The sequence below is a fragment of the Babylonia areolata genome, chromosome 33 (assembly GCF_041734735.1).
Source record: "Babylonia areolata isolate BAREFJ2019XMU chromosome 33, ASM4173473v1, whole genome shotgun sequence".
NCBI lineage: Eukaryota > Metazoa > Mollusca > Gastropoda > Neogastropoda > Buccinidae > Babylonia > Babylonia areolata.
Window position 1 is genome coordinate 7,723,621 of NC_134908.1, and position 11,998 is coordinate 7,735,618.

Genomic DNA, 11,998 nt, shown 5'->3' on the forward strand with positions numbered 1-11,998 from the left:
ATCCCCCAAGGAACTGTTGAGGGAGGGAGACAGGAGGAGAAGACAGAGAAAACAGGATGGACTGACAACAGTGCAGAATGGACAGGAAAACCACTTGCAGAGACCCAGGCTTTGACACTCAAACCGACAGACCTGGAGGTGTCTGGTGAACAGTTCTCTTGTGTGGCGCCCCAGTGACTCTTTAACTCATCCAGCCCTGTGCCCTGATTGAGTCAAAATTCGTTTCGTTCCAATGGTCTACACGTTACTGCATATATGCGTAAACCGCAAGCAAAAGGAACTACTACAGTATTTCCCAGCTGTGTCCCCACGTGTCAGTTTGGAGAGAAAGACCCATCAGATTCAGTATATTTGAGTTGATTTGATATGGAAATTATATAGCACCTATCCTTGGTTGGAAACAAAGGTCTAAGTGCTTTACAAACTCGGGGTCATTTGCACAACAGGCTGCCTACCTGGGTAGAGCTGGCTGACAGTTGCCATTGGGCGTTCGTTATTCGTTTCTTGTGTCATTCAATCAGATTTCAGGCATGCACACATACACACTCAGACATGTAACATCTTACGTGTGTGACCGTTTTATTTATTTGCCCCACTATGTAGGCAGCCATAGTCTGTTTGCTGGGGTGTGCATACCGGGTGCGTTCTTGTTTCCATAACCCATTGAACGGTGACATGGATTGCAGGATTTTTAACGTGCGTATGTTGACCTGGGAGATCGGAAAAATCTCCACCCTTTACCCACCAGGTGCCATTAACAGTATTCGAACCTGGGACCCTCAGGTGGAGAGTCCAATGCGTTAACCACTCGGCTGTTACGCCTGTCTTTTCGTATTTTCTTTGTTTTTCCACATCAGTATGGCAGAGGAAACTGCCAAGGCTGTAAACTCCCCCAGCATTGAATGGATTACAACAGGGTCCAGGGGGAAGAAAAAGACTGCAAGAGTGAGGGCTAAAAAGCCCAAAACAAACAAAAAAACACACACAAAAAACACCACACACACACACAAGTATGAAAACACACACAAAGAAACAACACCAACAACAACACACACAAAAAAAACCCTCTAAAAAACAAAATCTAAAGAACACCACACACACACACACACACACACACAAGTATGAAAACACACACAAAGAAACAACACCAACAACAACACACACACAACCCCCCCCCCCCCCCCCCTAAAAAACAAAATCTAAATAAGGATGTGTGTGGTTTCAGGTCACCCATCAAGTGTGGCCAGACGATCCGGCTGATGCACCTGTCGAGCCGGCGAAACCTGCACAGCCACCACTTCCAGTCCCCTCTGTCTCACAACCTGGAGGTGTCCGCCTTCGGAGACGACGGAGAAGGGGATGAGGGTAGGTAGGGGGAGGGGTAGGGGGCGGGGGGATGGGTGGTGTGTGGAAGGAAGTTAGAGGGACAGAAACAAGGGAGGGAAGAGATGTTAACAGAAAGCTGTGGGATATTGGTTGTATATATTGCATTTATAAACAGACATACGTGCACACACAGAGAAGAGATGTTAATTGAAAGCTGTGGAATATTGGTTGTATATTTTATTTATAAACAGACATACGCGCGCGCGCACACACACACACACTCACAAACATGTTGGTGCACACAGACAGTGCACATGCGTGCATACACACACAATGACAGACACATGGGATGAACATATACCACAGACGATACACTTACGCATGCACATAAATGTTGAATATTGGTGTTGATTTATGTGCAAGATGCTGAATGTTGGTGTTGATGTTGCATTTTGAATGTTAAGTGATGATGTCGATTGTTAGTGATGATGTTGACTGTCAGTGTTAATGGTGAATGTTAATGTTCAGTTATGATGTTAATGTTCTTGTGAAGTGTTTATGTTGAATGTGGATGTTCAGTGATGGCGTTGAATGTTGATGTGAAGTGTTGATGCTGAATGTTGATGTTTAGTGATGGTGTTAATGTTGATGTGAAGTTCGGATGCTAAATGTTGATATTCATTGATGGTGTTAAGGTTGATGTGAAGTGTTGATGCTGAATGTTGATATTCATTGATGGTGTTGAATATTGATGTGAAATGTTGATGTTGAATGTTGGATGTTTAACTCACTCCGGGTGAATAGTTATCTCCCTTGCTTTTCCCTACAGACGACCCATTTGTTAGGGTTAGGAAAAAAATCACAAAAAATACAAAACATAAAGTAACTGAATGAAAACCACTGTACTTGACCCACTGACCCCTCTCCTCAGGTTGTGTGTACTTCCACCCCCCCTCCCTCTTCACTGCTCTCAGAAGCTGAATTACTATCAGTATCTTCTTGTTGGTAGCTTTCCTCACCGCAGACACTTTATTCAACGTCTTCATCATCCTCGTCGATGTCAAAACTTGTATCGCCTGCGACGGTATTTTTGATACGTATGCAGATTAGCTTGTTGTGTGGGGTCCTGAACTCGCTGGCTCGCTGTGGAGTGTGTTGTTACGGAAAAATTTGTTATTGTCGAAACAGCTACAGCGTTCCTTCGTCCAGAATGCTACCTTACGTCAGGAACGCTTAAGCATTCCATCGTCCGGAGTGAGTTAATGATGGTGTTGAATATTGATGTGAAGTGTTGATGATGTTCAGTGATGATGTTGAATATTGATTTGAAGTGATGATGCTGATTGTTGATGTTCATTGATGGTGTTGAGTGTGGATGTGAAGTGTTTATGTTGAATGGTGATGTTCAGTGATGGTGTTGAATGTTGATGTGAAGTGTTGATGTTGATGTTTTGATGTTGAATGTCGCTGTTGATGTTGATGCTGAAAGTTGGCGCCAATGTTACCTCCATCTTCTGCTACCTGTCTTTGTCAGGCGACCACTGGGTGGTGGTGTGCAATGGCAAGTACTGGAGTCGAGAGGACAGAGTACGCTTCAAGCATGTGGTCACTGAATAGTAAGTGTCCTTACGTAAAGCTGCTCAGTGAAAACAAACTGGAAGAGCATAAGCAGAACTTTCCTTAAAAAAAACACCCAAAAAACGACAAAGCAACCAACCCCCCAACCCCCCCCCCCCCCCCCCCAAGCCCCCCAGAACACACCCAAAAACATGGTCTGTACAGAGTCATGGAAGTCTGCTAAAGTCTTGGAAAAAAAAAATGTGGGAACCATTTCCAGGGCTGGAAAAGTCTTGGACATGTGTGAGCACTATTTCCAGGGCTGGAAAGGTCTTGGAAAAAATGAGATAACCATTTCCAAGGCTGGAGAAGTGTTTGGAAAATGAGAGAACCATGTTGTTGGCTGGCAAACTCTTGGACAAAATACGTTTTTGACTTTCTGGTTCTGGAAGAGTCTTGGAATTTTGTTAAAACCCTTTGACCAGTACTGTTCTTCTTTTTCTTCTTCTCCATTCGTGGGCTGCAACTCCCGCGTTCACTTGTATACATGTACATGAGTGGGCTTTTACGTGTATGACCGTTTTTACCCTGCCAAATAGGACCTCCATACTCCGTTTTTGGGGGTGACCAGTAGTATTCAACAAGGAGTTTAATGCATCGAAAAAAACAAAACAACAAGATGTGTTGAAAATTGAATGTTGCTACAGGGATATCCACTAATCTCTGTAGTAAGAGAGAGATCGATGGATATCCCTGTAGTGAGCAGTGAGGCAAACAGATTTTGGGTCCAGTTTCGCTTTGTGTTTTGTATGGAGAATCTTCTGTCTGGTCAGTGAAATAGGAGAGAGTGAGGAATTTTTTTTTGGTCACATCTGTTGGAATCCTGGTTGTATTGTGTTGTATTGTATTGTACCATGCTGTATTGTTCCATGCTGTATTGTTCTGTATTGTGTTATATTTTTGTCATAGTGGATTTCTCTGTGTGAATTCTGGGTGGCTTACCTAGAGAGGAGAGCTTTTTGCTACATTACAGTTCTGCCCCCACCTTTTTTTGTGCCTGCATGTGTGTGTGTTTTTCTATCAAAGTGGATTTTTCTACAGATTTTGTCCAAGTAGAACCCTTTTGCTGTCCTGGGTTCTTTTACTTGAGCTAGATGTATACTGCAACAGGACCTCAGTTTATCATCTCATCTTTATGACTAGCATGCAGACCACTACTTAGGGTCTAGTGGAGGGGTAGAAAATATTGGGAAATGTGGAATTCAAACCTGTGGGATCAGATTCCGTCACTTCCTTGGTGGGTGTGTTACAGCTAGGCCATCACTCCACAATAATGCAGTGAGGTGAAGCAGCAGCACTAAATGTGGATGATATGTTTCAGCTACATGCACGTCAGTGTGTATGTGTGTTAATCTTGCTTGCATACCCTAAAACACTCCACGGCGCCAAATGTTTTTGACTTCACTCTCTCTCAGTCGCATGATACTTAGTTCATGTCGAAACAACATAGTGAACTTGATCACTTTCAACTCGGTCAAAGAAGGAAAGTTAGTGTCTAATGGCACAGGGAAGTTGGCTGCAGCTGTGAAGCTTTTTTTTACAATGTGAAAAATGGCCTGTTTAACAGACGCTGCATTGTCTACTGAAGTCGTCTGTGGCGGTGAACCGTCCAGTTGACGAAAGTCGCAGCAAAAGAGTTGATTTTTTTTCATGCGCTTTACAAAGTGTTGCGCCTTATGCATAGTAAATATGAGATTACTTTTAGAATACTGGAAGGGAGGTGCGCCTTGAAATACTACACACCTAGTCTGTAAAATAGGGTATATGTTGGTGTGTTTCAGTTACCTGCACGTTAGCGGCAACTCCTACGGGCGGCCCATTCATGGGCAGAAGGAGGTCAGCGGCTACCCCTCACCCAGTGAGATGAACTACTGGCAGGCAGCCGAGGGCATCTACATCACCCCCTCACAGAACAAAGACTCCGGGAGACCTACCTCGCAAGTCCACGATGAGTTTTAGTCGCCTGTGTGTGTGTCTGATGTGTGTGTGTGTCCTAAATTTATGTGTGGTGTTGTCGCCGTTGAAATGATTCGAATGTGGTGGAATATAAGGACAGAAAATGTTGGTACATGAATGGTGAAGAAGTGTTTTGATTGTTTTTTGGTTGTTGTTTTTTCATGTGTGTGAATTTTTGTTAGTTTGTTTGCATTTCTGTCTGTACTGAAGGTCTCTGGAGGTTAAATGTTAATCAAAGGATCTGTGGTTTAGGAAATGTGGATTTTATTTCTTTATTATTTTGTTTTATTTGCTGCTGCTGTTCTTTTTGCGCACAGAAAGGTTGGCAGTATGTTTTTTTTTTTCTTTTTTCTTTTTTGCCCTGACCTCTTTGCTTCACTGCACAAAGCTTCTAACATTTGTTGTTGTTGTTTTTTTTTTGGTTTTTCCCTAACTGGTTTTAACCAAGAACTCATGGGTTTGGTTTGGTTCACAGCTCAGAAATGACCCCGTTCTGCAGTCGGTCGGCTGGGCTTTTTGAGTGTGGAAGACGATTTGATTCGAACACTCTCCCCACACCCCCACCACCCACCCTCTGCTGTTGTTAGTCCCCCCCCCCCCCCAGCACCACCACCCCCACTCCCCTCATCCAGTGAGAGGGATCGGACTTGCAAACTTCTTGACTTTGTGTGTTTGCGTTTTAAGATTTTTAAAGATGCAAAAATTGAGTGTCTGTAAAGGCATTGTTGTGTTGTTTGTGGAAGACATCCCATCAGCATCACATGCACATTTCTCAACAAACTCACCAGAATTTTCTCCCACCTCCACTAAACCTTGATGGTGGTCTGGATGCTAGTCATTCGGATGAGATGAAAATAAGAGTTCCTGTGGGTAGTAGCATGCACCTAACTCATGTAAAAGAAACCCAAGACAACAAGGGAGTTGTCCCCTGGTGAAATTGATACACATACATGTTCGTGTGTATGCGCATGACTATTTATATTTGTCTCTCCTTCTCAGTCAGATTTCATGCAGAAAAAAAAAGACTGTTGAAACCAGAAGGTATACTGTGTTAGGTTGATGAGCTATACTGAAAGAATTTTGAAGACAATAAAAAACGCAAGATTCCTGTGTACTTCCCAGACAAGTTCAGAACTGCACACATATTTATGTATACATTTTTCTCTGGTGTTTCAGACATTGTTTGTGTTTGCTCGTATTTTACACCAGCGGAATTTTGAAACGGCACACATATTTATGTTCTGATTTTTTGGTGGTGTTTGTTTATATTTTAGGCCAGCAAAATGTTCAGTGTGGAAGGGTTTGTTTTTTGTTTTGTTTTTTGTTTTGTTTTGTTGTGCCAATAAAGGTACCACTACTGCTGAGTCTCTGTAAGTTATCAGCAGAAATAGTGATCGAAATTATGACAGGAGTAACACAACAGAAACCAACAAAAAATTGCTGTTTTGTGTCGTCAAACATTTGTATTATTATATTACGGCAATAAGACACTGTGGAGTAATACAATAGGTAATCGCCATATGTGGGAAACATAGTACAATAATTCCTAAACACGTACTGCTGTGTTAAAATATTCCACGTTGTGAAGATTTTCCTTTGTATTCTTCTTGGGACTAGTTCCAGATATTTTACACATAAAGAACAGAAAAGAAAAAAAATCTTTGAAATTTTTGTGCATTCTCATGAAATGATTAATTGAAATGATTAGTTTTCAGGCTGAACAAAACACAAAACAATGTTCTTGTTTGAGAATGATACAAATGTTGAACCAGACTCGTTATGATGTCATTCGAAAAATACCAGAGGTTTTGTCTGGTTTGAAATATCATCTTCTTTTTATTCCTTTGTACACATGTGATTGTTTCCCTTTGACTTCAGAATCTTGCATTCAAGCATGCAGTTCACTGATTTGATGTCTTGTGATTTACAGAACAAGAGAGCTTTTTGTTTTCTTTTCATTTGTCCTTGTTTCCTTTCTCTCTCTCTCTCTTTCTCTCTCTCTCTCTCTCTCTTCTGTGTGTGTGTGTGTGTGTGAAACAAAGTTGACAGATGGCTTGAATTTGGAACTGGGGGAGTTTTTTTTTTTCCTTCTTTTGTACGTTTGGATATTAGCAGTGATAACTACCTGTGCAAATGATTTAACATCTGTAGTTTTTAAATAACTTGGAGATGGATTATGTATCTGAAAAGGCACCTTTGGATATTGTTTCAAAAAATGGAGACGGGTCAAGTCTTTTTTTCCCCTCTCACCCATAAGTGAACCCTGTGTATGCTAGTGTGCATCGGTTTTGCGCAAAGTTGGTTGTTGTTTATTATCATGTTAACAATTCATTCCACTCTCATCTGAGCTTTGCTTATAAACACCACAGCAAACATTTCCAGTTCATTTTTTTTTATCTCAGAGAAATGAAGATATTGGGCACACATTATGATAGAGGTGAGCAAGGCATCAGTTTTTGAAATCCATTTGTTCTCAATGATGAGTTACAGTTTATTGTGAAACTTTTTTTTTCCTTTAAAAAAAAGTCAATAATCATTAATTCTTGCTTTGTTAATTGGTAACAGGTGCGCATTTAAAGTCTTTTTTGTTTGTTATGGTATCAGTTAGAATACTTGTAATAGTTGAAAATCACAAAACTGCTGTTTTTAGTGTTGGAATTACTGAACTTTTGTGGCTGAACAGCACTATGACACCTTTCCACCCCACACCCCATTCCACTTCCCACACCTGTTTCTGGTTTAGCCAATCAGTGTGATTTACTGCCTTTTGTGCAGAGCACAATCACTGTTGTTCATTCATTCTGTTGGCAGAAACAGACTGGGTTTCATGCAGGTTTTAAAACAATCAGTTTATATGAAGATAGTAGCATCACACATTAACTCTTTGGAGCTGTGGGTAAGTGGACAAAGTCATTATATATATATATATATATATATATATATATATATATATATATATATTTACATTTCAAAGTATAACTAGATGCTGAAAAACATAAAATGTGTACTGTGCTCACTGTCATAGGGGTCAGTCAGCAAAACTTCTGTCAGCACTTTCAAAATCATTGTCTGGTACCAGCTGCATGTCTTTGTCATAAAAAAAAAATATAAGAAAATTTGTCACCATTGTCTAGGAAGTAGGTTTAATGTCTGAACCTTGTTGTGTCACAACAAGTAACACCAGTGAGTGCCATTTGGGTTGAGAAAGTAACCTTTGACGTGTGTCAATACACCACTGAAAGGTAGTATTTATGCCTGTACCATGGTCTAAGGGAAAGAATTGCATGCAGGAAAATGGTCACTCTAAAAGCCTGTATAGTTTCCCTTTAATTGAACCTTGCTTAGTGTATTTAAAAAAAAAAAAAAAGATTGACGTTCCACCGAACCTTAAGCTTCGGCACGTCATTTTGAGTTGACAGAGTACTGAAACTTAAGTCTCAGTGCATCTCCAAAGAGTTAAACTGATGGCCACAGCAGCCAGTTGGTTAGAGTGTTGGTCTTTCAGTCTTGAGGCATGGGGCTCGATCCTGATATCGGCACCTGTTGAGAGAGGGGTGGAGATTTTCCCGATCTCCCAGGTCAAACGATAATGCAGACGTGCTGGTGCCCGAACCCCTTTCATGTGTATTCTGCATGTAGAAGATAAAATTTGCGCATTCAAGATCCCCAAATCCATGACAGCATTTGGTGGTTTGTGGAAGTAAGAATATACCCAACATGCACCCTACCCCCGAAAACAGAATCTGTGCCTCTGAGTCTGAGGCAGGGTAAAAACAATCTTAGTTTTCACACATGACAGTCCACTCAAACATATAATGCAGGAGCATAAAACAGAAAGGAGGAGGAGGAAGAAGAAATGCTGATTTTTTTTTTTTTTTTTTTTTTTTTTAACAGTATGCACGTTTACTTTAGCTTCTTGTTTTGTTGGCTGCTGCACAGTTTACAGAAAGATTGTTTGCGAATCAGGGTTTTTGAAGAACAGAACACACGCTTAGCGTGTGTGTCTTCTTCAGTGCTTTCATATTGTGTTCAGTTTGCTGTCCGGAATGCTATATTAATTAACTGTTTGGAGGCATATGTTGGTTTAGTTGTCAGTAGAAATGGAGAAGAGAGGTAGTAGAATGGAGACAGTGGTGTTGCATTTAAAAAAAAAATTTTTATTGTTTGATTAATTTATTCATTTTTGATATTCTGTTCTTTATTTTGAGGGTTAGGGGAGGCTTTTTTTTTTTTTGAAAATACAATTTATTTATTTATTTTTGCTAGTAAAATAGAAAGATATGTATTGGTTCTGATGGTTTTTTTTCTTCCAATGCCAGTAGCAGAGAAGGTATTTTTATTCTCATATTTGGTTTGTGTCTGTATTTCTTTCTTCTTTTTGTCAGTATTTCAATTTTTTTTTCAAATTTGTGATTTCACCAAGTTAATATTCAGAGGAAGCACTTAGGTGTTGTCTCTTTGTATGTATAGTGATCTTATTATTTTAAGGGATGGTTTGAGTTGATCATCCCTTGTTTTTCTCCCCACTGATGATTATATGCTACAGTTTTAGTTTTGTTTTTGTCTTCATTATTTTTGTCATACAGCTATTGTAAGGTAGGCCGTTACCTTTGCAGGATTAACAAAACAGTTTAAGGACCACTTCATGAAAGCAGGAATACAACTGTGTAAAATGTTAAAAAAATGATTGAGAGATGATTAAAATCACGCAGGCTGCATAAGGTCTGCCACTAGCCACACCGAACACACAAACAGCTGTTAAAGATCACTTAAAAAATGCAGGTATATAACTGTATTTTCATAAAATGTTAACAAGATTGAGAGATAGCTTAAATCATGCATGTTGCATTTGATCTACTGATCTCTCGCTAAACACACAGATCATTTTTCAGGCACATGTGCACCATCAACAGTTTGAAAAATGCATTTGAAAAAAACCCCAATGTCTCCAAATTTAACAAATGTTAAGTGGTTGATAAAGAAATGATAGCTGTGGCTTTTCATGTTTAAAAACATGGAAGTGCTTGTGCAAGAAAACACCTCTGGTTGTGGGTGGTACTTATTACATTAGCTGTATACTCTTCTGTTTGCTGAAAATTCGGCATTATTTCAGCATGCACCCAAGAAGAAATTTGTGCAGGTTTCCAAGTGGTCCATAACTTTTTGTGAAGCGCGTACTCGCCACAGTTTATTTGAAGCATATGATGTGACTGTCATTATGGTGATGAGAATTATATATGAAGTGTAAATGTTTATGGAGAGAGTGTAGCTGCAATAAAGCGCGAATAAATGATTTTTTTTTCAGTTTGTGTTGGGGTTGTGTGTGTGTGTGTGTGTGTGTGTGTGTGTGTGTGTGCATACTTGTATATGTGTTTGTGTTTGAGTTTTTGTTTGTGTGTGTGTGTGTCTGTGTGTGTGCATACTTGTGTTTGTGTTTGAGAGTTTTTGTGTGTGTGTGTGTGCAAGCACAATTATATATTGTGTGAGGTTCAGCTGGTTTCTCTAGATCTCTCTTCACCCACACACACTGAATCCACACCTCACCTTTCCCCCTCTTTAACCCCTGTATGACAGTCAGTCGTGTCCGTGCCTGTTTGCGCTTCAGTTTCTCAAGGAGGCGTCATTGTGTTCAGACAAATCCATACACACCACACCACATCGGCTAGACAGATGCTTGACCAGCAGCGATTACCTCAGACTGGTGTCTCAACCACTGCTTGCCTGGAATATTCGAGGCATGGTACAGTCAGCGTCCCCGCAATGGATGGAAAACCGTGTGTCTCCTGCTGCATCAAGACAATACCTGTGCACACACTGAAGCAGCAAGTTGAGCAACTTGACTTTGTGGTGGAAAAGAGTGTACATATACCCCATATTATTCCCTCAGTTTGCCCCCTTGTGATTTGTTTCGATCATTTTGGTAAGGCGTCAGCTAAGAGGGAGGTTGCGGTTCCAGAGTGCTGAAGATGCTCAAGCTTTCTTCGAGGGTGATTTTTTGGCTGTTATCTTCACATGAATAGATGCATGCTGGGTATGTCCTTGTTTCCATAATCCACCGAATGCTGACATGGATTACAGGATCTTGAATGTGTGTATCTGATCATCTGTGTGTGTGTACACATGAAAGGGGGTTCAGACACTTGCAGGTCTGCACGTATGTTGACCTGGGAGATCGGAAAAATCTCCACTCTCTATTCACCAGGTGAGATTCGAACCTGGGACTCTCAAATAGAAAGTCCAATTCTTTAACCACTCGGCCTTTGCGCCAGTCTGGCATGAACCCATCTCGTCTGATGAAGATTATAGTTTTTGGACTTCCAGTTCAGCCTCTGTCGGCAGGCCACATTCTTCTGTGCTCTGTGCTTTTTTTGCAAAAATATAGTGGCTTCGGTATGTCGAAGGATTTTGCTCCATGTTTGTAAGTGAGAAAAGAGAGTGTACTGTGTGTTTGAATTGTGCTCCTTTCGACAACACCTGTGTGCGGAACGAGAGAAAAAGGCCTGGAGATAGCAGATTCCAGTGTTGGAGCCACCATGGCGTCGGCCAAGCCAGGCCCGCCAGTGGTGAAACCAGTACACGTTACTGCCAGGGCACTCCCTACAGTCGCTGGTTACAGTATATGACTGTTGTGTTGTTGCGGAGGCTGCGTGCAGTCGAGGAATAATTCGGGGGGCGCAGTGGATTCGCGGTCTGTGGCGGATATATCCACGTAATCAAGAAGCAAGAGACCAGTTGTTACTGGAAGGGTTCCTGTTCAGGGGAGCACGAGTGTCTTTCCTCGACAAGAAGCCTTTTGTTAACAAAGACCAGGGGGATGAAAAACCCACCACAAAGCTGTGGGTGAATAACATCCTGCTAAGCATTAATAATGAACTCATCGAAACAGCTCTTAAAAAGATAGGGGTAGAGCTACGATCATATGAAGTGTGAATGAATAACTTTTTGTGAAGCGCGTACTCGCCACAGTTTATTTGAAGCAGTGATAAGAAACTCTAGGGTGAGCTGGACAATACAAGTGATAAGAAACTCTAGGGTGAGCTGGACAGTACAAGGTCTTCAGAGAAGAAGTCCCCCTCAGTCAAGTGTTTCGGCCCCTGAC

The 11,998-nt window shown here is 41.1% G+C and overlaps 1 protein-coding gene across 1 annotated transcript in view; it reads left to right on the forward strand.

Moving 5' to 3' along the window:
• LOC143276904 (stromal cell-derived factor 2-like) overlaps window positions 1–10,203 on the forward strand; it is a 13,268-nt gene extending 3,065 nt beyond the window's left edge. The window contains exons 4-6 of the mRNA XM_076581567.1: window positions 1,226–1,365; window positions 2,861–2,942; window positions 4,725–10,203. Of these exons, the coding sequence (XP_076437682.1) occupies window positions 1,226–1,365; window positions 2,861–2,942; window positions 4,725–4,902 (400 nt within the window). The 3' untranslated portion in view covers window positions 4,903–10,203. The remainder of the gene's footprint in view (window positions 1–1,225; window positions 1,366–2,860; window positions 2,943–4,724) is intronic.
• Window positions 10,204–11,998: the final 1,795 nt, after the last annotated feature.